At 43.1% G+C, this 25,786-nt stretch overlaps 1 protein-coding gene across 1 annotated transcript in view; it reads right to left on the bottom strand.

Moving 5' to 3' along the window:
* The window catches only part of LOC126184491 (uncharacterized), a 1,094,025-nt gene that overhangs the window by 199,685 nt on the left and 868,554 nt on the right, over positions 1-25,786 (bottom strand). Inside the window, exon 9 of the mRNA XM_049926884.1 lies at positions 5,213-5,455. Coding sequence (XP_049782841.1) covers positions 5,213-5,455 — 243 coding nt within the window. The remainder of the gene's footprint in view (positions 1-5,212; positions 5,456-25,786) is intronic.

The following is a 25,786-nucleotide window of genomic DNA, read 5'->3' as shown; positions in this document are numbered from 1 at the left end:
CAGACAGCTACCGCCAAGCAGCAGCGTTGATCAATCGCTGATGAAGTACTGGTTATTCTTCGTGTTTTACCGTGCCTGTTAATACATGTCAATGAAACAAATATCTCAGTAGACTAACTTGGAACCACTCCATCAATGGTTACGTAAAATACCACTTTCAAAATAATTTTGTTGGTAATGAGAAACCAGCTGACGCTTTCCAATGACACTGAGCTCCACATGAAAGACGTGATGAGCAGTATTTGTTTTGGGCTAACTCCAGAACACGTTGAAAAACTAAATTGCAAATATCTGCTATAAAAACAGAGAAATAGGTCCCGGTGACTGTAAGGAGAGACAGCCAGTATATACTGCTTGACCAAAAAAGTGAAGCACCCAGAAGACACGATCGGATGTCAATGCAACTTCGTACGCGTACACACCATCGGTTAGTATGTAAATGAGTAGAGCTGCAATTCTATGTGACAGGTAGAACGGTCGCCATAGTGGACAAGTGTTGTTCGTGTTCAGTGTTGTTACCAGACCTGGTACACCCGTACAATGGACGTGAACAGCGTCAGATGTTGAGTGATCACTGAAGGACACAGAAATGCTGCGTATACGCGTGATACAGCGCTATCAACAGAGTCTAATTGTGGGTCTCCGGTTGGTCCAGTCTTGCAGTATCCAGGTTTGTTGGGCATTCGGATGTGACAATGGGTCAACGATGCGAACCTGAGGGCAGGCACACCCATCGTCAAGGTTTCGGTGACTACGTCTGACAACCACAAGACAGGATCTGTGTAGTGAGCACCAAGAATATCATAATCCCTTCAAATATGCGCCCACCATTCAAGAACAAGTAATGGACTCCCTGCAACATTCCATACCGTCATGGACCAATCTTCTGTGACTTGCAGAAGCTAGACTAGGGAATTGCCGTCCTATGCCTAGGTTATCGTTAACACCGTATCACAAACCGGTGCGTCTTGAGTGCTGCCGTGACTGGGAAGCGTGGACTATTGATGAAAGGCCTCGTGTTGTGTCCAGGCTGAATCACGGTTCTGCACTACCCCGGATGACCACTGTCGGCGACCACTGGAGCGATCTGATTCTTCTAATGTTTTGGAGGGAACATAGTTGTTACTACTGGCCCCATGATGTGGGAGCCATTGCCTCTGACTTCATCTCAAGATGACTCCACAACGGGACTTCACAAACACCTAACGTCCTCATGTGTTACCACACATGCAACAACATAGTGGTGCCATTTTTCGGCAGAAGAACACTCGTCGTACAAAAGGGTCGTGTCTCCACGACCTGTCTGCATGATGTTCAGATACTCCCGTGGGCAGCAAGATCCCCAGACTTGCCCCAATAAAACTTGTGTGAGACAAGCTCGGACGTCGACTCAGTCCTAAGCGAGTGTCCAGAGTACCAAGGACCAGTGAAGACAGTGTGGGTCAGCGTGAAACTGGAGAGGATACAAAATGACGATCTTAACAACCGGACTAGGCTGTGCATCCAAGTCAGAGGGTGTGCAACATAATACTGATAAATGGACTCATTCTGCCAAGTACTTCGTAAATTTGACGCAGTTTTCTAATCATCACAATAACGTCATATTCTCTTTCGAGCAGTGAAGTTTCATTTCGTTTCCATCTCTCCTCATGGCTGCTTCTTTTTTTGGGTATATTGACCAGTATATGGAAAGAAGAATGGTAATGTAGACAGAATGAAGAACTGAACTACCTGTATGGAGAACAGGACATATGCGAATAATGCCAGAGTCGAGAATAGTGGAGAAAGGAAAATTCAGGAGGAAGAAGAGTAATAGGAAGGTCTAGGAAACGATGGAGAGAATGTGCAGAAGAAGGTCTAAGCTGGAGGGGATCCGAAGACGGAAACGGATATCGGAGACTAGGGGAGAATGGAAGAACGTTCTATTGGCGTTCCGAGCCTTTCACGGATTGTATCACTGAGCAGTAAGCAATCGACCAAGTGTAGACGGTACCATCCGTGTCGCAGGTGATTGATAGCTGCTGTTGTAAAGCTGGAATTAAATAATCTGTATGTGCACTTTATACAGAAATTCGAATAAAACTTGCAAATAAGACCGTCGACTTATACTGGCTGGTTATAATTAAACTGATGGTGTTCCGAGTACTGCGGTGCGGGCTGTATACATCGCAGGACGCTGAAACATTGCAGGTTTGTTCATTAATCGGTGCAGCCAAGGAATATGCTGAAAAAAAATAATAGTTCCACTTTTTGCCACGAAGTGAAAATATGGCGATGTAAGCAGTCAGAATGCAGCGCCGTTGCAGGAAAAGGGGAGGAACGATCAAATACGTTGTAACGGTGGTTCTGGCATGACCGAAGAAACATTCCATCGTACTTGTAAACAACCAAGCACTGCAATTCGTATTTATCCGCCGACACCGGGCAAGCGACTTTCAATTAAAATGTCTTCCCAGTACGGGAATGTAGATAATGGATGTACGAGTGCAGGTTGTAGACGCATGGATAACAACATACTGGCCGTGAGGCGTGTTCGGATAGCCTGATAATAAAGTGACAGCTCGCGATAAGCGGGAAATTCGGGTTCCAATCACGGTTCAGCACCAATTATTATTCTCATCGTTCCATTATACAGCTGATGATACTCCATATTCGCAACTGCGAATAAATTTAACGTTTTCAGTAAGGTTTTCTGACTCAGCAACATGTTGTCTGCAACCATCAGACGGCAAGGTCGATAGTCGCTCGCAAAATAACACGTGTAATCAGAGCGATATGTCATCATATTCTTTCTGGACCAGGAAGACTGCGGATACATCCCTGATAGACACGATCTTTCATAGGTCCCTACAGCCAGAAGCCAGATGGATTTAGGTCGGGGTACGTGGAAGGCCACAAATCTTGAAATTGCCTAGAGATGATGCCGTCGTTACCGAAGGTTCCTAGAAGCAAATCTTTTATCTGGCAAGCGACGTATGTTGTCGGCGCATCTTCCGTGAAAACAGTGGTACGGATACAGTTACGTTCTTGCAAAGCTGGAATTACGCGTTGCACAAGGAGGTCCTTATAACGTGCAGATATCACTAGACACCTACCAGCCCTTCGAGGTGTCACTTCCTCAGAGACAAACGGACCGATAATGAAGGAGCTTTTGAAACCACACCGCATACCCACATGTGCTGAGTGCAGTGGATTTTCTTGCACAACGTGTGGCGGAGCAGAACCCCATATGTGATAGTTCTTGCATTCACGGCACCGTGCAGAGTAAAATGTGCCTCGTACATCCAAAGAATATTTCCCAGCCACATGTTATCTACTTACACACTTGCCAAAAACTGAAGGGCAAAATCGCAGTGTTTTAGCCCACCTCGGGACTTCATTTGGTGCATATTATGAATATTATAGGGATACGAGTGTAAACTGCGCGAGAAAATATTTTGAACTGTTGACCAGGGGAGAGACAATTCCCGTGACATAGTTCGAACATTTGCTGTAAAATCTGAGGCATGTGCTGCACGTAGCTACGGCAACTTCTTCAACAACTGCCACTGGAATGGGGTGCCTCTCTCTTCCTGTTGCACAACCTAATTTGCCTGTATCTCAAATTTCGTCATCGTACTCTTTAGCTCTTTACTGACATGTGACCTATTTGCAACCGCGATATCCCCGCAATGCAGTGCTGTTATTGTTGCCGTTCTGATTAAAAACTTTACCAGCAGTGAACGGTCTTCCTTCTCAAAGCCATTGCATTTGATACGGAAAACGTCAACCTTCTTCAACCTCCTTCAACCTTCTTCATCCTTCACTCCAACAGTCACTTCACAACAGAAAACAGCACGCGTTGCCAAGCGACAAATAGCATACTGACGTCAAAACAAGAAGTATTTCCCATTCTGATAGCTTTGGCAGAAAAATTGCGTCAAACGTCTCTCGCGCTTCCTACGTTCGCCGTGCTTTTGAGTTGAATTGAAGTTCAGAGGACTTTTGGAAACGATTAAAAGGTATTTGAATTATTGAGAGACTTGTTATGCGTTGTGCATGCATGTTCGATTGAGTTGTATATCGTTTTTAGTACGTAATTAGCGTTTGTGATCTTAAATACGAGTTGAAATAATGAAGCGTTTTGTGATGAAGTCGGTAGGCCTACATGTTTGAAGTAAACACGTTAGTAATTGTACAATATTGTTTTTGACATCTGTAATTCGTTCTGCAGACGTTCGTAAACGATGCCAGGTTGTGCTGCATTTGGTTGTTCCAATAGAGGCGAAGGTGGATTTCGCATGTTAGCGTTTCCACGCAATGAAGAAAGACGAAAGCAGTGGGCAGTCGCAGTCAACAGGGCTGAAATGAATCAAACAGGAGGCTTGTGGAAACCAACCAAGTAGTCTTATCTATGCGAAGTAAGTCGTTTTTGCTTTTTACTACATATAAAACAACTTGCAATATACATAGTTAAATTTGAAAACAGACCTGTAAATTGGCTGTGAGAAAATTATTACAACACATTATTCTTATAAACAAAGGCATTTAACGAATGATTTCGCCATATTGTCTTGTGCTTCTGATTCGGCGAGTGTGTACACTACTCCACTACTGGCCATTCAAAAGTCCCGCCCGCAGTTTGGCAGAAAAATGGCCGCCGTATCGTCCGGTTGGCCACTCTCTCCCTATACAGGCTCTCTACATTCTGATTGCTTACAGCGCCACATTTTCACCTGGTGGCAGGAAGTGCAACTGTTATTTTCCTTTCAACATTCTCCGCGTTTGCACCGAGCAGCAAGAATTCGAGCGAGCATAACTGCGATGTTTCAGCGTCCTGTGATGTATACAGCCCGCGCTGTAACGCTGGGAACACCGTCATTTTAGTTATAACCATCTGATATGTACAACTCTTTCCCTTCACTATTAAGCTAAGCACTACATGATCTACAATACAGTTTGGCGGTCATAGTAGTAGGAACCCTACAGTGGACAAATTAGCTGAACACAAGAACAGTTTTAAAACTTCGCTATCCAATTTTAGCAGGGAGCAATAATGAAAACAAATATTTAATTAGCGAATCTTTATCGCCAGAAGTTTTTCAAAGAATGGTCAAATAATATATGTGGAACTGAGGGTGACAATAGAAATGAGAGTGGACGATTTCTCGAAAGAAGTGATCGTCTGTCGGAGGGGAGTGAAAGAGTAGTAGTGGCGAGAAGGGGGACTCACGCGGAGGTAGGGTCGTCGAGGTGGAGGCGGTGCTGGAGGCGGGCGTCGGCGTCGGCGTGGAGGCGGCGGCGGCGGCCGGCGTGCTGGGCGGCGGCGCAGACGCGGGGGCGGGCGCGGGGGCGGGCGCGGGGGCGGCGCTGGCGGGCGGCGGGCCGGCGGCGGCCGTGGCGGCGCTCGTGGGCGCCGGCGTCGTCGCCACGCTGTCGCTCAGCCGCTTCGTGTGGAAGTCCTTCTGCGACTCCACTGCAACCACACACCACTCTCAGCTGCAACCCAGGGACGAGGTGTATTGTGGGGCGTCAGAACGTCTGGGATAGTTACGTGGAGTCGGTACAGTCAAGCTGGACATTACGAGATATGCGACGAAGCCAAATTGTAGGCAACTGCTTATGTGGTGCATTCGTGGCAACAGTCGTAAGTCTACCGTGGCTGTCTACAGCGCTGGTGTGCAGTCGTATGATGTTGTACAAGGTTCACATGAAAACTTCGTCAAGAAACAGTGCAGTGGAAGGTTAACCTTAATTTAATGATCGAGCGATGTGGCTCACACTTTAAGGAAAACCGATTAGTATGGTATAGCGAATCAATTTAGGTGAGCGTTTTGATCCACTACTGACGGCATTATTCCCAGCGTAGAACTGCATTATGTGAGATTATAATGTTTTCCGTCGTATGTAAGGAAACGCCAAACATTTTTTCGATGATCAGCAGACCGAAATAAAACGTCTTCCCTTGCTTCCACAACCGCCAGATTTAAATATTATTGAGCGATTGCTGTATGTATTGGAAAACACTTAATATCTCGTTCTTCTGACATCCCGCGAGGAAAACTGGCCCCCATGAGCATGCGGTTGTAAGGGAACGTAACTAATAAGGGGAGACCACGACGTTTGGAACGCGGATTTACCGCAAACTTCGTACACTCGTAGTACTCCATTAGGACAACAAAATGTGTAAGCAGTAGCGCGTACTTCTCAAGCGTTATTAAGAAAATCGCAAGATAATTTCGGTCGTCCAATATATACCTGTGTGTGGTCATTTTTATCACGAACCGGCGGCAGCCGACTGGGTAGCGTTCAAGCCCCGTAACTATTGGGTCGCTGGATCGATTCAAGTTCGTCAGTTTTTTTTATTTTCAACACAGTTATTTTCTTTACTATTTATATTACAGTTGATATAATGGGAAAAATATGTGTAATCTAATGAACTTTTATAAAATTTACAATGTTATTTGGCAGTCTACAAACTTTTATTATACAAATAATATAATTTACTATCGACTAGTAAACGACCAAACACATAAAGTGATACTGAAAATGTATAGTTGTCCGTGTCTTCAAAATTGTTCGTATTTAATCGAAAGAGAACGAGAAATTGCTTCTCGCAAAGACGCAATTAAAATACAGTCGATACTGCATGACCAATTAGCAGCGGCGATATTTAAGGAAATGCTGCGTTATGCATGGTTTGCTTCCAAATTATCGTCTGAAAGAGAGGTTTTTGAAAATGTTAACGAGGTTAGTTTCCCCACGAAAAACCTCAAAAGACCTTGTGTATGCGGAATCATAGCATGTATTCAATGCAGCTGGTGCCGTTTAACTTTATGTTTTCCATGTTTTTACGAAAAACGCCATCCTGCAACTTGTCCTCGTTATGTCGGAAGCGACGATTAATTGTACATCTTTCGAAAGCCGTCTGTGCCGCTCATAAAGCTGGAGGTAACAAGTCGCTACGGGCTCCTTCCAGGTTTGAGGGCTTTCTCAAATCACGGACAAGCATACATTTTCAGTATCACTTTATGCGTTTGTTCGTTTACTAGTCGATAGTTATAAATATTATATTATTTGTGATAATAAAAATTTGTAGACTGCCAAATAACATTGTACATTTTATAAAAGTTCATCCGATTACACGTATTTTTCCCATTATATCAACAGTAATATAAATAGTAAAGAAAGTGACTATGTTGAAAATAAAGAAAAACTGACGAACGGGACTCGATCCAGCGACCCAAAGATTACGGGGCTTCAACGCTAACTACTCGGCTGCCGCCGCTTCATGGTAAAAATGGCGCACAGGTATATATTGGATGACTGATATTATCTTGCGATTATCTTAATAACGCTTGAGAAGTACGCGCTACTGCTTACACGTTTTGTTGTCCTAATGGAGTACTACGAATGTACGAAGTTTGCAGTAAATCCGCGTCCCAAACGTCGTGGCCTCCCCTTGTAAGTTAAAACTATATTCAAGCGTGACTGTCTCTTTCTTTTAGCTTGTCTAGTAGCCTATATAGGCGTGGCACGTAAGTTACATCGTTCGAGAGAAGAACAGCGGCAGGCACAGTGCACCGAAATGTGGAAACTTAACTGACCAATATCGTTAGTTACACTGCGTTTCGTCATCTAAGAACTTGCTGTGAACTGAAATACAGAATTTCCGGAAATTATCGTTAAACCCTTCTAAGACTTGTAGAGGGGAATGAGTACATAATACTTTGAAAAGGAACCCATGAGCGGAAACGTACCATTTCGGTTTCTACGATGGTTTCAATTTAGATGTGAAACGCGTCCACGTCTGCTGAGGGAAAGCGAGAAGTCTCAGAGTCGTTTGTCCCGGTATGCAATAGGGTAGACAGGGTGACGTGCCACTGAATGACGGCCAGAAAAAGTGGTTTCTACATGATGGTCTACTAGCTCATTACTAACGTGCACTTCGGAGACATCTCGACAGAGAATACGGTGAAAAATGGATGGGCCGAGGTGGTCCAACAGCGTGGCCGCCGCGATCACTGGATTTAACTCCTGCGGAATGCGTCTTGTGGCGTTGTTTGCAAAGTTTAATTTACAATATTCGTCTAGATACAGAGTAAGATCTGCTGGCACGCGTTCTTGCCGCTGTGCTGTAAACTGAAGAGACACCAGGTGGGATGGAGAGTGTGTACTTCAACACACTTCGTAAGTACAGTGTCTGTAACGACGCTGGTGGTCGTCACATCGTGCCGCTGTTGTAATGCATCAGTTCTATTCTTTGCGTGCAGTACGCTGGGTTCTTTCTCGTTTTGAAGTAATGTAAACACGTAATATTTAAATGTTAATACAGACAAATGTGCTTGAGTGATAAATTATTGGTTCGTTATATTTCCTTTCCAGATGTTACCTAATAATTGCACTGCGTCGCACCTAATTCAATACCTCAAACAGAAGTAGATGAGTTAAATATCTGAACCGAAACCGTCTTAGAACGGAAACGGTACGTTTCCGGACATGGGTTGCTGTTCAAAATGTTATGAACTCACTCCCCTCTACAAATCCTATAAGACTGTAACGGGAATTCGTCAACACCCTGTATAACTAGATTTATCGAAAGATTCAAACCTTTTCCAAAAGTTTTTACTGTATGTGAAATAATCTTCACGGTTTTTACACACAGTACAGCACAAACAAGGGCGGAACTGTACGGGAAGGATTGGAGTACCTAGATTTTGTAAGGGCTTCCGCGTCGTGAGACAATGCCGAATAAGAACAAAGTCATGAGGGTATGGAGTAAATTGACTCAATTTTCCGGAAGAGTTCTTGCCTAATATCTTGAAAGAAATTAGTTTCCTGCATTGGTTGTTGTCTATATCCATTTTATTTTTATTTTGTGTACTGTAACGTTTCGACCCGCATCTCGTGGTCGTGCGGTAGCGTTCTCGCTTCCCCCGCCCGGGTTCCCGGGTTCGATTCCCGGCGGGGTCAGGGATTTTCTCTTCCTCGTGATGGCTGGGTGTTGTGTGCTGTCCTTAGGTTAGTTAGGTTTAAGTAGTTCTAAGTTCTAGGGGACTGATGACCATAGCTGTTAAGTCCCATAGTGCTCAGAGCCACTGTAACGTTTTGGCTGTATAGCCATTTTCAAGCAAAATGTTTAACCCGTTGAAACACATGTATTTTAGGTCACAACACATAATTTCACTGCCAGTGCGTGGTTCGCGAAGTTGTCCATCTGTATCCATAATATCTGGTTCTGTACAAACAGCAGCACACAGCTATGGCATTTACGAGTGTAAGGGAGTATTGAACGGTGTGCGGTGACACATCGCGGCAGATAAGTCAGTACAGGAAACTAATTTCTTTCAATAAGCTTATCATGGCTATGGACCTTTTTGCATCTAAAATACTGACAGACTTAACCCAGTAAATTATTCAGTACAGAGAATGTTCTTCAGGAATAAAGGTAATACCGCGAGTGACCCATTGTAATGTGATCGAACCTCTCTTGTTCTTTATATGTGTCAAGTGTTTCTAAATTTTCATTTAACATTTCGAGAGTTTGTAGTGATAACGAACAGGTATAATTAACAAGAAAAAGTATCCGTAAATGTACGCTTTCCGTGCTACGGAGGAAGAATGGAAAATAATGCTTTGCATTCTCCCACTTCTGCTGGGTGAAACAGCGATAGTAATTTATTGTAACTTCAGTACTTTTTGCACTGTCAACAGACTGAAGTCGTGACTCTACCTAATACTAAATCACAAAACGACTGCTCAATGCTTGCGTGTTGCTTTACACTCTCAGCGGTTCTTCTTCCACTCAAGGAACGCATACATCTCCGCGTCTTAACACTGGTTGCCATCTGGCATTGTTATCTCAGCATTTAGTCTCTTACAGATGTATGCATTATAGAACGTCCGTGTGGTTTTCTTACGATGTTGTTGTGGATTGAAAATCTTTTCAGCGAATTGAATGCTAAAACAAATTTCGGGCTTGCAGCCGATCGTCTTTAATTCATCGCATGATATTTCCACTGGGCACCTGCCAGACGAAGCCCGAAATTTGTTTGAATACTATGTTGTTTACAGGGACGTGCCATTCTCAAGAATCTACTAGAAAATTCAGGCTTACTTAAAAATAGAGCAAGTTTTGAACTCTGCATTAGTGGTTTGCCACTCAACTCAGTTTCGTAAGCTACATATCTGCGCGTAAAATTACAAAGCGATATGATATCTAAAACAAAACATTTCAAATCAGTTTTCGGAAGTTAAAATTGAGTATTTCGATTAATTAGAGTATTCTGAGAAAGAGAAGTGATCCAGAACGCATACAAAGCTCCTACAAGGCTTATTGTGTTGTACTGCTCGGGAGCTTGTGTTCCTTATCAGATCGGATTTAAGAAGCATATAAAAAGAATGCTAAATTTGTGACTGGTCGATTTAGGTAGTGCGAGAAGGCTGCAGTAACTCTGCTCTGACATTCCACATGGAAAGAGGATATTATATTTTCAAGAAGTTTTTTTAGCAAGTATTGCAAGCCAGTATAATAAACAGTATGAAAAAAGGTTCTGCTATATCCGTCATATATTTCGTAAAGTTAGATGTAGCTTGCTGTAGGAACAGCGAAAATTTACTGACATCTCATTACTTTCGGACACTGCAAGTAAATACGAAATTCCTGTTAAGAAAGTAGGAATTTGATAAGAGACTGGCAGACTTCACCTTAGGCGAGAAATGAAAATTTCACATTAAGGCAAAAACTAATATTCACGACTAATTAATAAGTGGTAGCCAAAAACTGTGCACAGATTTAAAATACATCCTTGAGTACCAAAAAGTAAGGTAACAAGAAATTTCATATTTATAGCTGCCTGATGTTTCATAAAGGTTGGGGAACAGAGTATAAGTGGTACAAGCGCTGACTGAAGCAAACAGTAAATTATTGCCAGAGTTCAATGGCTATTTATAAATTATGTGAGTTGCTATTAAAACATTAGATATTTTCCACTGACGGTCAGTTAGCCTGTGTACTGTTGTAGGCATGATTAGAGAGTGTAATGCCCTTACATTATTTTTTATAATGTACTAAAAATACTTATACTCCTTGCGTCTGAAAGCTTTTTAGAGTATAACAGGTACAAATGGAAAAAACATTTTATTTACTGTGCTATATTTTGAATAACTTTTTGGTACGACACACATAGCAGACAAAGCACAACATATATTTTGTTATAAAACTAGGATATACGAGGAATTAAAACAAAATTAATACTAAAAGTTTAAAACCAATAGGTCAAAAGCTAATAAAATGAACATACCAAAACGGAAATATATTATATGTTCCCAACATATAGGAGAGATTAATCGTAGTCACTTTCTATAATTTCTTCACAGCCGATGTCTATAGAATCATAATCATTTCCTTCTGTGGTGTCTCTTGAAGAATGTCCTTCTTGGGCAACACCTGTGATGCTGTATCACTGCGTAGCGCATTTTTCAGTCTTCCTCGTCCCCTTCTTTGCCAACATCTCCTTCTTTCTCCGCTCCCTCTTCATACATCAACGATAACTGCTGTCTGGGAATGGGAAATATTGTAATGAAACTCATGATAAAGTGAAGGGATTTTGTTATTTATTTCCTGAAAATGTTTCCACTGCTCAGATTTTGTTTCAAACTCATCTTGATGCAAAGACTGCAGAAGATGTATTGATGATGGCCTAACATTGCGCTTCATAAAATCCGCTTCTATGAACACAAGATCAAGGTTTAGTGAATACTTGAACTGCTTTGTTAGAGCATTTTCTTTGCTGATGCAGATCCACCTGATATTCTTCCACCGTTTATTTTGTTTTCTTCTGTGTCCTTACCAACTTTTTCCTTTGCTATGACATCCATGGCTTCAATTGAAAGAAAGTTTTCTGTTTTCATATCCGCTACGGGAAGCTTCCTGCTGACCTCCTTCCCTGCTTAGGAACAAATACATATTTGCAGTGTTTCTTTGCCTTTTAAGACATACCAAAATCTTCATCAAATTCCATATTCCATGTATGGCCATTGTCAACGACCTTGTTGTCTATTGTGTCAGAATGTTGATTTTGCCTCAAGACGTACATCCAGTATTTCAGAATATGGTATGTTTAAACATGTATTAAATATTTCTGTACGTACTCTTAAAAGCATACACATTAGGCTACTGCTGTACTTTTAAAAAATACGAACTTGTATCTTCATTATAGACAGCAGTAATTCTCCTTCTCTCTGTCAGTTCACATGTACTATATGTGTTCAAAACGCCGTCCAGGCATTGGCTTGGAGCTTAAACTTTATCATCACAAACTGCAGCTATACGCAAGAAATCGCTTGTGCTTCTTTTACTCAGAATATATCAACACTTTAACTTACCAAATGTGTATTTAGATCATCGTATTGTGAAATTTCACTTCAACCACTTGTACTCTCAACTCCTCAATTATGATAAAGATAAATATTTTCGTAATTAGAGCATAAGATAGTGCACTATTTCCATGTCTACAATGAAGTCAGTATTTATTAATGATCGAATTATAAGCGCACACGTGGCTCGTATTTTTTATGGTGTTCCGCAGTTTACTCATCATATTTGTCAGACGCTCTGTCTAGCGTGAAACGCAGAATGAAAACAGAACTCACAGAATTCGTTCGCGATATTCAGGCTACTGTTTTCCGCGAGCCTAGCTTTGCGCGGTGTAGCTGTCAAGTCACCAATAATGTGATCTGAACTAAAAATGAGTTTGTCAAAAACTTGTAAAGTTGCGCTTTGAAGTGACATTTCAATGAAATCTGCATTTTATGTAAGTACGTTTGTATATGCTCGATAAATAGTCCAGTTCTTTTGGAAACACCTGAAAGCAGAACACAGTCATGGTCATGCCAGGAAAGCTCAGGAACTTCGAATTACTACCATGTTATTATAACGGGATAGGTAATACGCGGCTGAGTTCAAGTTTAAACTAGCAAACTCCACAAGAGTAACGATAGTTGTTCACCCGCTGACTGACCACGGTAGATGACTGAAAGTGAAAAACGTTGCACCCATAAGTTCAGAGACATGTCTAAACACCAGAGTGAGCCTTATTAATGGATAACAGCATACAATATTTTAACAGCGATGAGAGCTAGAGCTATGAGAAGGCTTTTACTGATAGAGATCACTGTGTGAAATTCAGTGCATTTCTTTACAATTTTCTATTAATATATGAAAGTAGCTTTCTTAAAAATTTCCAAATAGTTCATTCAGAAGGCAGTAAGAAAACCTTAGTTAACGGGTTGAAATATATTATTTATTGATAAGCGAAATTTTTGTAACTGTCAGCGCAAGAAGAGTTCTTCCATTAGTTGCTTTCTGCAAAAAATTATGCGGTACATTCAGAAAAATTTATTACAAGGGAAATAAATCTGTACATCATGCTCGAATTTAATAATGTTAATATGATGAAAATAACTCAGAAATTCCAGCTAGTGCCCAACACAGTATCACAAATAAACTGAATCTATGCACATCCACAAGTTGGAATATAATAATTTCCTAACTGTTCTAGAGGACATAGTAAAAAATTAGAAATTTGTGGTAAGATCTTGTGGGACAAAACTGCTGAGGTCATCGGTCCCTAAACTTAAACACTACTTAATCTAACTTAAACTAGGACTCGAACCTCCGACGAGGGGGGGGGGGGGGGGGGATCAGCCACGCGGACCGTGACAAGACGCCCTGACCGAGTCAAATATTTTATAGCATTCCACAAAAATTCAGTCGACTAGGAATAGCGATGACATACTTTTCTGCATATCAGAAAATTTTGTGAAGACTTGTTCAATCGTTCAATCTTAATGTCGTTGGTGACAACTGATAGATCTCTAAAGTAAGGAATTTTTCCAGACTGAGTGAAATTATGCGACTGCTAAACGATTTTATATGTAATGTTATGGTGAAGAAGTTAATAACCCTTAACAGTCACATTTTTCCAGAATATTCGAAAATATTGTGTGGGCGATATTAGTGTCACATTTCAGGAGTTGTAATTTACTTTGGGTGTCGTAATTTAGTATACACAATGTGACCTGACTGCGACTGCCACTTATACATATACTCACCTAAAATCACAAGCCTTTACTAACATAATGTCCCAATCTGTCTTTCAGTAATCATTGAAAAGCAGTTTATTGTGTATATCACGTTGTTCTCTCGGGAACGCTTAACTTTTAGAATGAATTGCTTGATAAAAAGAGGCATCAAACAATACTTAGCAAAATTTATGCTAAAAGTAGTGTTCAATAATTCGAACAACACAGGGAGGAAAGAGAATATCAGTGACTGGGAAGATATCACCACTGAAGTCTCCCAGAGTACAATTTTGGGACTTGGAAAAACATAGTAAATGCTTATTGGCAAATGGACTCTCCCTTAATCGTGAAAATAATACAATATATGCAGTTCTGTACGACAAATGGAGTAACACAATTATACATGCACGGTATGTATTGAAGTTAGTGAACAGGTCACAGCATTTGCAAGTGTTTAGGTGTACTTCTTGATGAAAGTTTGAAATGGAAGAAACACGTAAATTAACATTTTCAGCATCAGAATTCAGCAGTATTTGTTCTTAGAGCCATCAGTAGCACCTGGAACAAACACACAAACATATTAACATAGTTGTGGGTATTCTACACTCATTAAAGCCTTCTAGTTTAATATTTTGGGATAATTGACCACTTAGAACGTAATTTTTGTACAAAAGCGCTGGCGAAATATTATTTGATCTTCATTCTTAGTCACCTCGTAGGCGCATCTGTAAGGAGTTTGTCATTCTGAAAACACCATGAAATATATTTATTGTAGGTAATTAATCACAATTTGATAAGAATGATAAAGACCATAGCGAAAACAGTAGGTGAAAAAAGTCCTTCATTACACACCAAAAAATGTGCAGGGAGGTAAGGTCCGTAATACACGGTCTCAAAAAAAAAAAAAAAAAAATTTAGTTAGTTATTCAATAACATAAAATGATTGACAGGTACAAAAGCAAAGTTTGAACTGAAATTGTTTGATAATATCTAAATATCCAGCATATAGACACACACACAAGCACGTCATATATACATTCAACGATAACTAACTCAGTACACACCACCGAGCGAGGTGGCGCAGTGGTTAGCACACTGGACTCGCATTCGGGAGGACGACGGTTCAATCCCGTCTCCGGCCATCCTGATTTAGGTTTTCCGTGATTTCCCTAAATCGCTTCAGGCAAATGCCGGGATGGTTCCTTTGAAAGGGCACGGCCGATTTCCTTCCCCATCCTTCCCTCACCCGAGCTTGCGCTCCGTCTCTAATGACCTCGTTGTCGACGGGACGTTAAACACTAATCTCCTCCTCCTCCTCCTCAGTACACACCGTTTCGATATAGGCCTATAATCCGAAATAAAATGAACAAGCAACAAGTCAAAACGACTGTTTTGTTTGCTCAGTATCTAATAGGTGAAATATCCAGGAAAACTCAACATAGTTCTTCATATTATTCCCCTACATACATACTACGTTCTGTGGCACAGTGAACCTTGTACCACTACTAGTTATCCCCGTTCCTGTCTCGCAGACTGAACGGGGGAAAACGACTGTCGGTACGCTTCCGTACGAGCCTTAATTTCACTTATCTTGTTTTCGCGGCCGTTACGTGAGATATATGTTGATGGCAGTAGGACCGTTCTGCAGTTTGCGGCAAATGACGATTCTCTAAACTTTCTCGATAGTGCTTCGCGAAAAGAACGTCTTCTTTCCTCCAGGGACGTCCGTTCGAGTTCGTGAAGCATTTGATCGAATCTTCCGGTAACAAATCTAGCAGCATGCCTTTGAATTACCTAGACGTCTTCTTTTAATACGACCTGTTGTGGAACCCGAACACTCTAGCAGTACTGAAGAATGGGTGGCGCTAGCGTTCTATACGGAGTTGCTCTTATAGGTGAGCTACGTTTTCCTAGAATTCTCCCAACAAGGAACCGGGCTGCTGCTACGATCGCAGGTTCGAATCCTGCCTCGGGCATGGATGTGTGTGATGTCCTTAGGTTAGTTAGGTTTATGTAGTTCTAATCCTAGAGGACTGATGACTTCAGATGAAGTCTCATAGTGCTTAGAGCCATTTGAACCATTTTCTCCCAACAAACTGAAGTCGACTACTCACCTTACCTACTACCGACCTCACGTGTACCTTCCATTTCACATCTCTTTGCAACATTACGCCTGATTATTTGATCGACGTGACTTTGCCGAAAAGCACGCTACTAATACTATATTCGATCATTTCAAGATTGTTTTCCTACTCATGTTCATTAACTCACATTATTATACATTTAGAACAAGCTGCCATCCATCACACCAAATAGAAAGTCTGCGTCGGTTATCCTTTATCCTCATAAAGTCACTCGACGCCAGCGCTTTCCCGTACACACTTCTGACGTTACGTTTGTCTCCGAAGAACACTCAACGTCCAAGAAAACACATTAGGTTTTATTACTTCAAAAATCCGAAGGCCACTGACGTAGCTGAGAATCTATTTGCTATGCTTAGACTTTCGGTGACAGCCTTCTATGGGGCACTGTGTCAAACACTTTCCGAAAATCTAGGAATATGGAATCTTCCTGTTGTCCTTTATCTGTATTTTTTGGGATATTGTGGGAGAAAAGAGCAACCTGAGCTTCGCACGAGCGACGAGTTCTAAATCTATGCTGATTTGTGGACAGGCTTTTCACCTTAAGAAAATTTATAACATTCGAACATTGCATAGCTCAAGAATTCTGCAGCAAACCGACTTTCAGAGCATTGGTCTGTATTCCTGCCGTTGGTATAGACTGGAGTCGCCTGCCCTTTTTCACTTGCTTGGGACTTGCCGCTGTGCATGGCAATACTGACAAATGCAGGCAAAGTGAGGGACCAGAGCCAAAGAGTACTGTCTGTAAAACGGTTCTCGTGAGTATTTCTTGATTTCTAATTGTGACTTTAAAATGTCTTTGTTACCATCTTAAATATTCTCCGAATTCATCAGAAATTCAGCTCCACGCGCTTAGCCAACATTTTGCATTATGTTAGACGTGTTCACACTGTTTCATGGATGAACGTATACAGGGTGAAAAGTATTTAAACCGACCAACTCTGGGAGGTAGTAGGGGAAATCAAAACAAATATTTTTCCCTAATGTCATTTTTCCTATGGGGATTATTTAAACCAGTGGAGGCCGTATTACGCTCTTCAGTTGTTAGAGGCCGTGTTACGATCTTTAGTTGTTAGAGGGCGTATTACGTTCTTCAGTTGTAGGCAACTGCTGTCCACCAGTGTAGTAGTGCATTGTCTCTGTTGACTAATGCAGCGATACACCTGGAGTGAGTTCACTGATATGGTTGGTGCGTACTACGTAGCGCACCACAACGGACGAGCTACATAGCGGGTTTATCAACAACAATATCTTAATCGCCCTATTCCGCATCATCCGACCTTTGCTGCTGTGCACCAACGTCTGCATGAGACCAGGTCATTTAGCGGATTGCCTAGACAGGGACGCCGTCGCACTTTAAGAACGCTGCAATTTGAGGAAGCTGTCTTGCAGCATGTGGGGCGCAATCCTCCAATCAGCACTCGTGCAATTGCACGTAACATGGGGACGAATCAGACAACTGTAAGAACAGTTCTTCGAGAGCAATTGTAACGTCCATTTCACTTACAGCGTGTCCACAACCTGGAATCAGTTGATTATCCACCCAGAGCACAGTTTTCGCAATGGTACCTGGAACAATGTGAAATACATCCTACATTTCCATCCTCTGTGTTGTTTACCGATTAATCAACGTTGGGCGTGATGAAGTCTTCAACATGCACAATTCGCATGTTTGGAGTGAGGTTAACCCACATGCCACAGTTACTAGCGCTCATCAAGTGCGGTTCTTCGTTAATGTGTGGGTCGGTGTTGCTGGGGACGGTTTAATTGGGCCGTATCTGCTACCTAGGCCATTAAATGGCAGGCACTATTACAAATTTTCTCTCCAGAGCATTGCCAGAATTGCTGGAAGACGTCCCGCTTCCTACAAGACAACACATGTGGTTCCAACATGACGTGGCGCCGGCACATTTCAACCGTCGTGTGCGTCGATTCCCGGACCGACGGTTCCCAGAACCGTGGATTGGCAGAGGTGGTCCTGTACCATGGCCTGCTCGATCCCCAGATATGTCCCCTCTGGACTTTTTTTGTGTGGGGAGAGATGCGCAACCTTGTTTACGCAAGTCCTATTACATCAGAAGAGGATCTGGTTGCCCGGATAGTAACAGCAGCAGGAACAATTCAGGATACTCCTGGGGTTTTTGCCCGTGTCAGACAAAACATGATCCGACGGTGTAACCTTTGTTTACGTGTCAAGGAGGCATTTTTGAAAATCTACTGTAATTAAAATTGGGTTGTGTTAATGTGTTGTCTCTTGGTCATAAAGAATGGAAAAGTATTTGTTGGTTTAATTAATTCGCCGCCAAAGAAATCTTCCTCTACCGGTTTAAATACTCCTCATAGTAAAAAATAACATTAGGGAAAAAATATTTGTTTTGATGTCCCCTACAACCTCCCAGAGTTTGTCGGTTTAATTACTTTTCACCCTGTAGACTGTAATGTTCCGCCCTGCTGTGTCATTCGTTCCGCAAGTGAAACGTGGTTGGTACATCTGTGAGCCTACACCGACGTGATTATAAAGGTGTTGTGTTTCTTTCACTTAGTTTTATCCATTTCAGCATATGTTTCCCAACGTGGCTGTTGATTCGACCGAGATGGGCCGCCATTTTGTGGAAACGAGGCAAGCAAGTAACAGACCATTTGCTGAAGACGCACAGACTGAAATTTATATACCAACTTTTAGAAACAACTTGTAATGTATAAGCACACAGACAGCTTATTTCCCTGCAGAATGTTAATGAGAAGTGGCAGTACATAATTTTCCCATAACAGGCTCGTTGATACGGATTTTCGATAGAAAATGTTATGGGGACGATTACAAAGGAATTTTTAACTGTCTATGAGCAGATAAAGTCGTCCGCTAAAGATATTTTGGGTGAGAATTTTGTTCGGATGGGATTTTAAGAAATTGAAAAAAGTGTATGTGAATCACATTAATCCATATACACTGTTGTGGTGTTTTTGTGTCTGGTATGAAAGACCGAAATTGGTTGTACAATGGAAACAGTTTGTCTTGGTGATGTCAGTGTTGTCTAGACGTGATGAATTTATGAGTTTCATACAGTAGATATCAACTGTGGAACTCCACATAGCAAAAATATTTTATAGGCTGACGCTTTTAAATGTTGCAAGCCATGGGAATGAAACGTCCGTATTAATCCAGACTCAGAGGTCGTGTAGCATACTGTATCAGATTGAATATACACTGCCTGACAAAATAAGTGAAGCACCAAAATACGTAGTCGAATGTCAATGCACGAGGGCGTTCAATAACTAATGCCACACATTTTTTTCTTCTTGCCCAATTTCAGTTGAAAAAGTGCGGAATTTGTTGTGGGACATCGTGGAATATTCCTGCTTCAGCTCCTGCTATCTATTTAGAACATTAAAAGACACAGCCAGTGTCGATACCTTGAAGCTGGTGTACCATGCCCAGTTTGAGTCTGTCTTGAGCTATGGCCTAAACTTCTGTGGAAAGAGCACTGATTCTTTCACAATTTTCAAGTTACAAAAACAAGTAGTAAGAATAATGAAATGTAAAAAAAGAACTGAACAATGTAAACCACTATTTCAACAGCTAAAAATCCTGTCACTGCCATGCCTCTATATATTGGAACTAGCTTGTTTTACAGTAAAGCACTTGGACACCCTCGACAGAAATGCAGACCGCCACACACATGACACCAGAAACAAAACACAGTTACAAATTATAGGCCACAACACAAAATTATATGCGAATGGGGTTAAATGTATGGGCATTAAAATATACAACCACCTCCCAACAGACTTAAAAACAAGCAAAAACCCAAAAATAATGAGAATTAAATTAAAAGAATTGCTACTAAATCACTGTTTCTATTCCGTACATGAATTTCTTGAAACAAAATTTTAATTGCTTGCAATAAGCTGTTTATTCAGTTGTAGATGTTTCTACTTAGTAAGATAATTTAATTATTGTATCTTATCTATACTGTGTCTGTATCTCATATATGTACTCTGCTTTGTGAACTATGTACCACAATATTGTAATTACTTGTAATAAGCTGTATATTCACTTGTAGATATTTCTACTTAGTAAGATAATTTAATTATTGTTTGTTACTCATATTCTGTCTGTATCTCTTATATGTATTCTGCTATGTGCAGTATTCACCACCCTCATCTCTCATTCAGACACCACCTTTTTTATATTTTGTCTATATATCCTATGTGTCTTCTGCTATGTGAGTTATGTGCCACTACTGTCATCTCTCGTCATATACCATCTTAACATAATTTTTCAAATTGACTTGTCCTATATCATTATGTGCTTTGCTGTACAAATTGTGTGATCTACGGGACCAATAATAAATCAAATCAAATGAATAGGTGGCTGCGCTACACGTAGCCTTCGAAATGGCGTCTGTAAACGAGGTACGTTGCAAGCAGAGAGCTGTCAGTTGGCGGAAAACCAGAGTATAGCAGATATTCGTGGGCACTATTCCTACGCAGATTTGACGGTGAACAAAACCACGGTGAGTCGGTGGACGAGGTGTCTGTCATCGTCGCGTCAAGGTCGCGCAAACCTGTCCGATTTCCCGCGTGCCGGCTGGCCGCAAACAGCTGTAATTCCTCCAATGTTGGAACGTGCGGACAATCTCATTCGAGATGATCGACATATCACAATCAAACACGTCGCTGGTCGACTGGACGTCTCTGTAGTGCTGAAACACTCAAAGGTGTGTGCCAGCTGGGTCCCTCGCTTCCTAACAGAAGGCCGTGAAGAGCAACGAAGGACCACCTGTGCGGATTTGCTTGAGCTTTACGACGCTAATTGTGACAATTTTTGACTAATATTATCACAGGCGATGAAACATGGGTTCTTCAATTCGAACCAGGAACAAAACGGCAGTCCTAGAGTAGCGCCACACCACTTCTCCCCGTCCGCCGCTCGTGGTCTCGCGGTAGCGTTCTCGCTTCCCGAGCAAGGGGTCCCGGGTTCGATTCCCGGCGGGGTCAGGGATTTTCACCTGCCTCGAGATGACTGGGTGTTTGTGTTGTCCTCATCATTTCATCATCATCCAGGAAAGTGGCGAAATTGGACTGAGCAAAGATTGGGTAATTGTACGGGCGCTGCTAACCACGCAGTTGAGCGCCCCACAAACCAAACATCATCATCTTCACCACTTCTCCCCCGAAGAATAAGTTCAAAGCCACGCTCTCAGTCTGGGCGACTCCGTTTGATGTCCTCCCTCATGGTGCAACGCTCAACACTGAAGTAATTTTGCTACACTCAGGAAATTGAAGAAACGACTTCAGCGCGTTCGTCGCCACAAAAATGCAAACGAACTTCTCCTTCTCCAAGACAGCGCAAGGCCTCACACAAGTCTGCGCACCCGAGAGAGCCTCACAAAACTTCATTGGACTGTTCTTCCTTGTCCAGCCTCCAGCCCGGATCTCGCATCCTGCGATTTCCATCTGTTTGGCCTAATGAATGATGCACTCTGCGGGAAGCAATGCGTGCATGACGGTTAGTTCAATTATGCAACAAGACGTTGGCTCCTAGAATGGTGCAACGAGGGCATACAGGCGCTCCCATTGTTCGGAGACTTGCAATAGCCGGACAAAGGAATTACCGTACCATGCGTCAGCTGCTGTCAACACCACATCACAAATAGCTGAGTTTGGAGTGTTTCCGTGGCCAGGGTCGCTGAATGGCGTCGCACTGTATTGAGCGATAAATCACGGTTCTGCACTGCATTGGATGTCCATCGTCGGCGAGCACGCTGGCGACCTGGAGAAAGACCTCATTTTTCCAATGTTTTGGAGTGGCACGGTGGTCTTACTCCTGGGGCCACGGTGTGAAGTGCCATCGGTTACGATTTAAGTCACGGCTGGTAGCGATTGAGGGAACTCTGTCGGCACCATGGTACGTCACAGACACCCGGCCACGGTGTGGTGCCATTTTTCAACAGGACAATGCTTGCCCATACATGTCACGTGTGTCTCTGAACAGTCTGAGTGATGTTCAGGAACTCCCGTTGCCAGCAAGGTACTGAGATCTGTCCCGATATTAAAAATGTTGGACCTCGAATCCTAACACTGACCCAGTGCCTGCCAGTGTCTAGGATATCAACGACCATTTACAATAACTGTGAGATAACTTGCCTCAGGAGAGGATACGACCGGCTTTATGACATCCCTTCCAATAGAATTAGTGAATGTACCCATGCCAGACGGGGTGCGACGTCGTACTGATATGTAGGTTCGTGCTGCCAAGTTCTCTGTAAACTTAAGTCGATTTTGCAATCACTGAAATAACATCAAGCAATCTCCCACCTTCCGTGTGCTTCCCTTTTTTGTCAGTAGGCTCTTACTTGTATGTGGTTAGTGTGATGGTCAACCGGAAGTGATGTGGATACCAGAAAGCAAGTGCCAGTATGCCTCACTGACGTCAACGGTTGCAGTGCTGGCATGTGAGTGATGGCTTTGTCGTACCGTACTACAATCCTGGAAATTGAAATAAGAACACCGTGAATTCATTGTCCCAGGAAGGGGAAACTTTATTGACACATTCCTGGGGTCAGATACATCACATGATCACACTGACAGAACCACAGGCACATAGACACAGGCAACAGAACATGCACAATGTCGGCACTAGTACAGTGTATATCCACCTTTCGCAGCAATGCAGGCTGCTATTCTCCCATGGAGACGATCGTAGAGATGCTGGATGTAGTCCTGTGGAACGGCTTGCCATGCCATTTCCACCTGGCGCCTCAGTTGGACCAGCGTTCGTGCTGGACGTGCAGACCGCGTGAGACGACGCTTCATCCAGTCCCAAACATGCTCAATGGGGGACAGATCCGGAGATCTTGCTGGCCAGGGTAGTTGACTTACACCTTCTAGAGCACGTTGGGTGGCACGGGATACATGCGGACGTGCATTGTCCTGTTGGAACAGCAAGTTCCCTTGCCGGTCTAGGAATGGTAGAACGATGGGTTCGATGACGGTTTGGATGTACCGTGCACTATTCAGTGTCCCCTCGACGATCACCAGTGGTGTACGGCCAGTGTAGGAGATCGCTCCCCACACCATGATGCCGGGTGTTGGCCCTGTGTGCCTCGGTCGTATGCAGTCCTGATTGTGGCGCTCACCTGCACGGCGCCAAACACGCATGCGACCATCATTGGCACCAAGGCAGAAGCGACTCTCATCGCTGAAGACGACACGTCTCCATTGGTCCCTCCATTCACGCCTGTCGCGACACCACTGGAGGCGGGCTGCACGATGTTGGGGCGTGAGCGGAAGACGGCCTAACGGTGTGCGGGACCGTAGCCCAGCTTCATGGAGACGGTTGCGAATGGTCCTCGCCGATACCCCAGGAGCAACAGTGTCCCTAATTTGCTGGGAAGTGGCGGTGCGGTCCCCTACGGCACTGCGCAGGGTCCTACGGTCTTGGCGTGCATCCGTGTGTCGCTGCGGTCCGGTCCCAGGTCGACGGGCACGTGCACCTTCCGCCGACCACTGGCGACAACATCGATGTACTGTGGAGACCTCACGCCCCACGTGTTGAGCAATTCGGCGGTACGTCCACCCGGCCTCCCGCATGCCCACTATACGCCCTCGCTCAAAGTTCGTCAACTGCACATACGGTTCACGTCCACGATGTCGCAGCATGCTACCAGTGTTAAAGACTGCGATGGAGCTCCGTATGCCACGGCAAACTGGCTGACACTGACGGCGGCGGTGCACAAATGCTGCGCAGCTAGCGCCATTCGACGGCCAACACCGCGGTTCCTGGTGTGTCCGCTGTGCCGTGCGTGTGATCATTGCTTGTACAGCCCTCTCGCAGTGTCCGGAGCAAGTATGGTGGGTCTGACACACCGGTGTCAATGTGTTCTTTCTTCCATTTCCAGGAGCTTATTTTGGTGTTTAGAGAGCGAGGTGACCTGACAGCGACGCATGAGAGCAACTTAAGGACAAAGACGGTAATAAGACAGGTAAGACACAGCAACGGGCGGTTACTAGATGCCATCTTGTCCGTGAGACCGCACAGCATCACCCTGCACCCTGCTGCAAGCTGTTCTAGGGTCTATTATCCAGAAAGTAAAAAAACATTGGGTGCGAGAAAACTGGCTTTGGTTGTCAAAATGCAATTTTTTTCTAACTGTTCCACTTCAATTTGCTATACCCTGATGCCATATTTGTAATACGCTGTCGTTGTGATTGTAGTTTGCTTGTTGTAGTGAGCTCATGCCAAATGAGATAGTTTGGGTAGCCATTTGACACAACATTCGGTAAAGATTCCTAGACTGAGGGTCATCTGAAGGTCGACAGTTCAATCGTAGTTCGTAAGGACAGACAGCGAGAAATGTACAAGACAACGGGTATCATTGCACCGTGCCTAGGTTGTGGTTAGAGGACAATTTATTCATTTCGGTTCTCTTTGTGGACTTAGAAGGCAGTTACCTCTTACAAACTACAGCGGACTACTTTGATTCTATACCACGAGTTTTAGAGGCACTGAGGGCAGTATGCGGATGGCTCCAGACAATATTTAGTCGTGAATGTCAGAGATCAAGCACAGTTCGGTGACTGCAGACAGCTGCTTATTCCCAGGTACCCGATCAGTAGCACGTAGTTCATTTCACTAACACGTATGCTCTTTCACATTGCAATGTACACAAACGTTATTGTAAAATATGTGCTGTTTTTTGTCTTCTCACAAACAAATGCACTCTAACAAGGGGAAGGCCTCAGACACGGCCAACCGATTCGGCTCAAATTTGGCAGGTCGCTTGTGTACAACCTAAAACGAAGGACTCTAAGATATTTTGGGTCAACACCCCCGCGTTTTTGAGAAAATCATCCCTAAAGGTTATGACGAGCAATCCACTCAAAATTGGAGGAATCGATAGATAATTGTAAATAGAGCATTTTTCATCATCAGGTATGGGGTCCGCAAACGCAAACTTTTCTAGAAACGAGGAAAGAAATTTCTACAACTGCCGCTTCTGTACCCACATGGTAAACGCTTTTCGCCGACAACGCCGATAGCGTGCTCTCTGTAATAAAAAAAACTGAGTCAAAGAATCAACGATCAACTTGAACGGATGTCTTGTGACGTCCGCCCAGATCAAACGCAAAGAACTATATCGAACAAAGCGAAAAAAAAAAAAAAATGCGCAACGGCCACGGTAACTGGCTGGGAATCGGAGAACCTTGGTTCGAATCTCGAAGAAACCTAGATGTTATTCTTTTCGTTTGTATTTTTCCACATCTCAATTGATAGGGATAGAAGGCACTACCGGAAGCAGGCAGTTCTGTTTCTCGGCGTTCCAGATTGATAGGAGCGGCTATCGTCGAGCGATTTTTGGAGCTGACGAACGAAATGACTTTTGTTGACACTGAAGTACTATACCATGAAGGCGAAGCAGAAGGTGATTCAGTGGAAGATATCCCGACTAGTGAATCACAAAATGGTCTTAACACTTTGTAAATCTCCACGTCACAGGGAATATGTGCTTCATCTGTTCCCAATGGGTATTAAAAACCGGTTACTAAACGACTGAACTACGGCGCTATACGTCTTGAAG

Source organism: Schistocerca cancellata, chromosome 4 (assembly GCF_023864275.1).
Source record: "Schistocerca cancellata isolate TAMUIC-IGC-003103 chromosome 4, iqSchCanc2.1, whole genome shotgun sequence".
Taxonomy (NCBI): Eukaryota; Metazoa; Arthropoda; class Insecta; order Orthoptera; family Acrididae; genus Schistocerca; species Schistocerca cancellata.
This window is presented reverse-complemented; position numbering and strand designations above follow the sequence as displayed.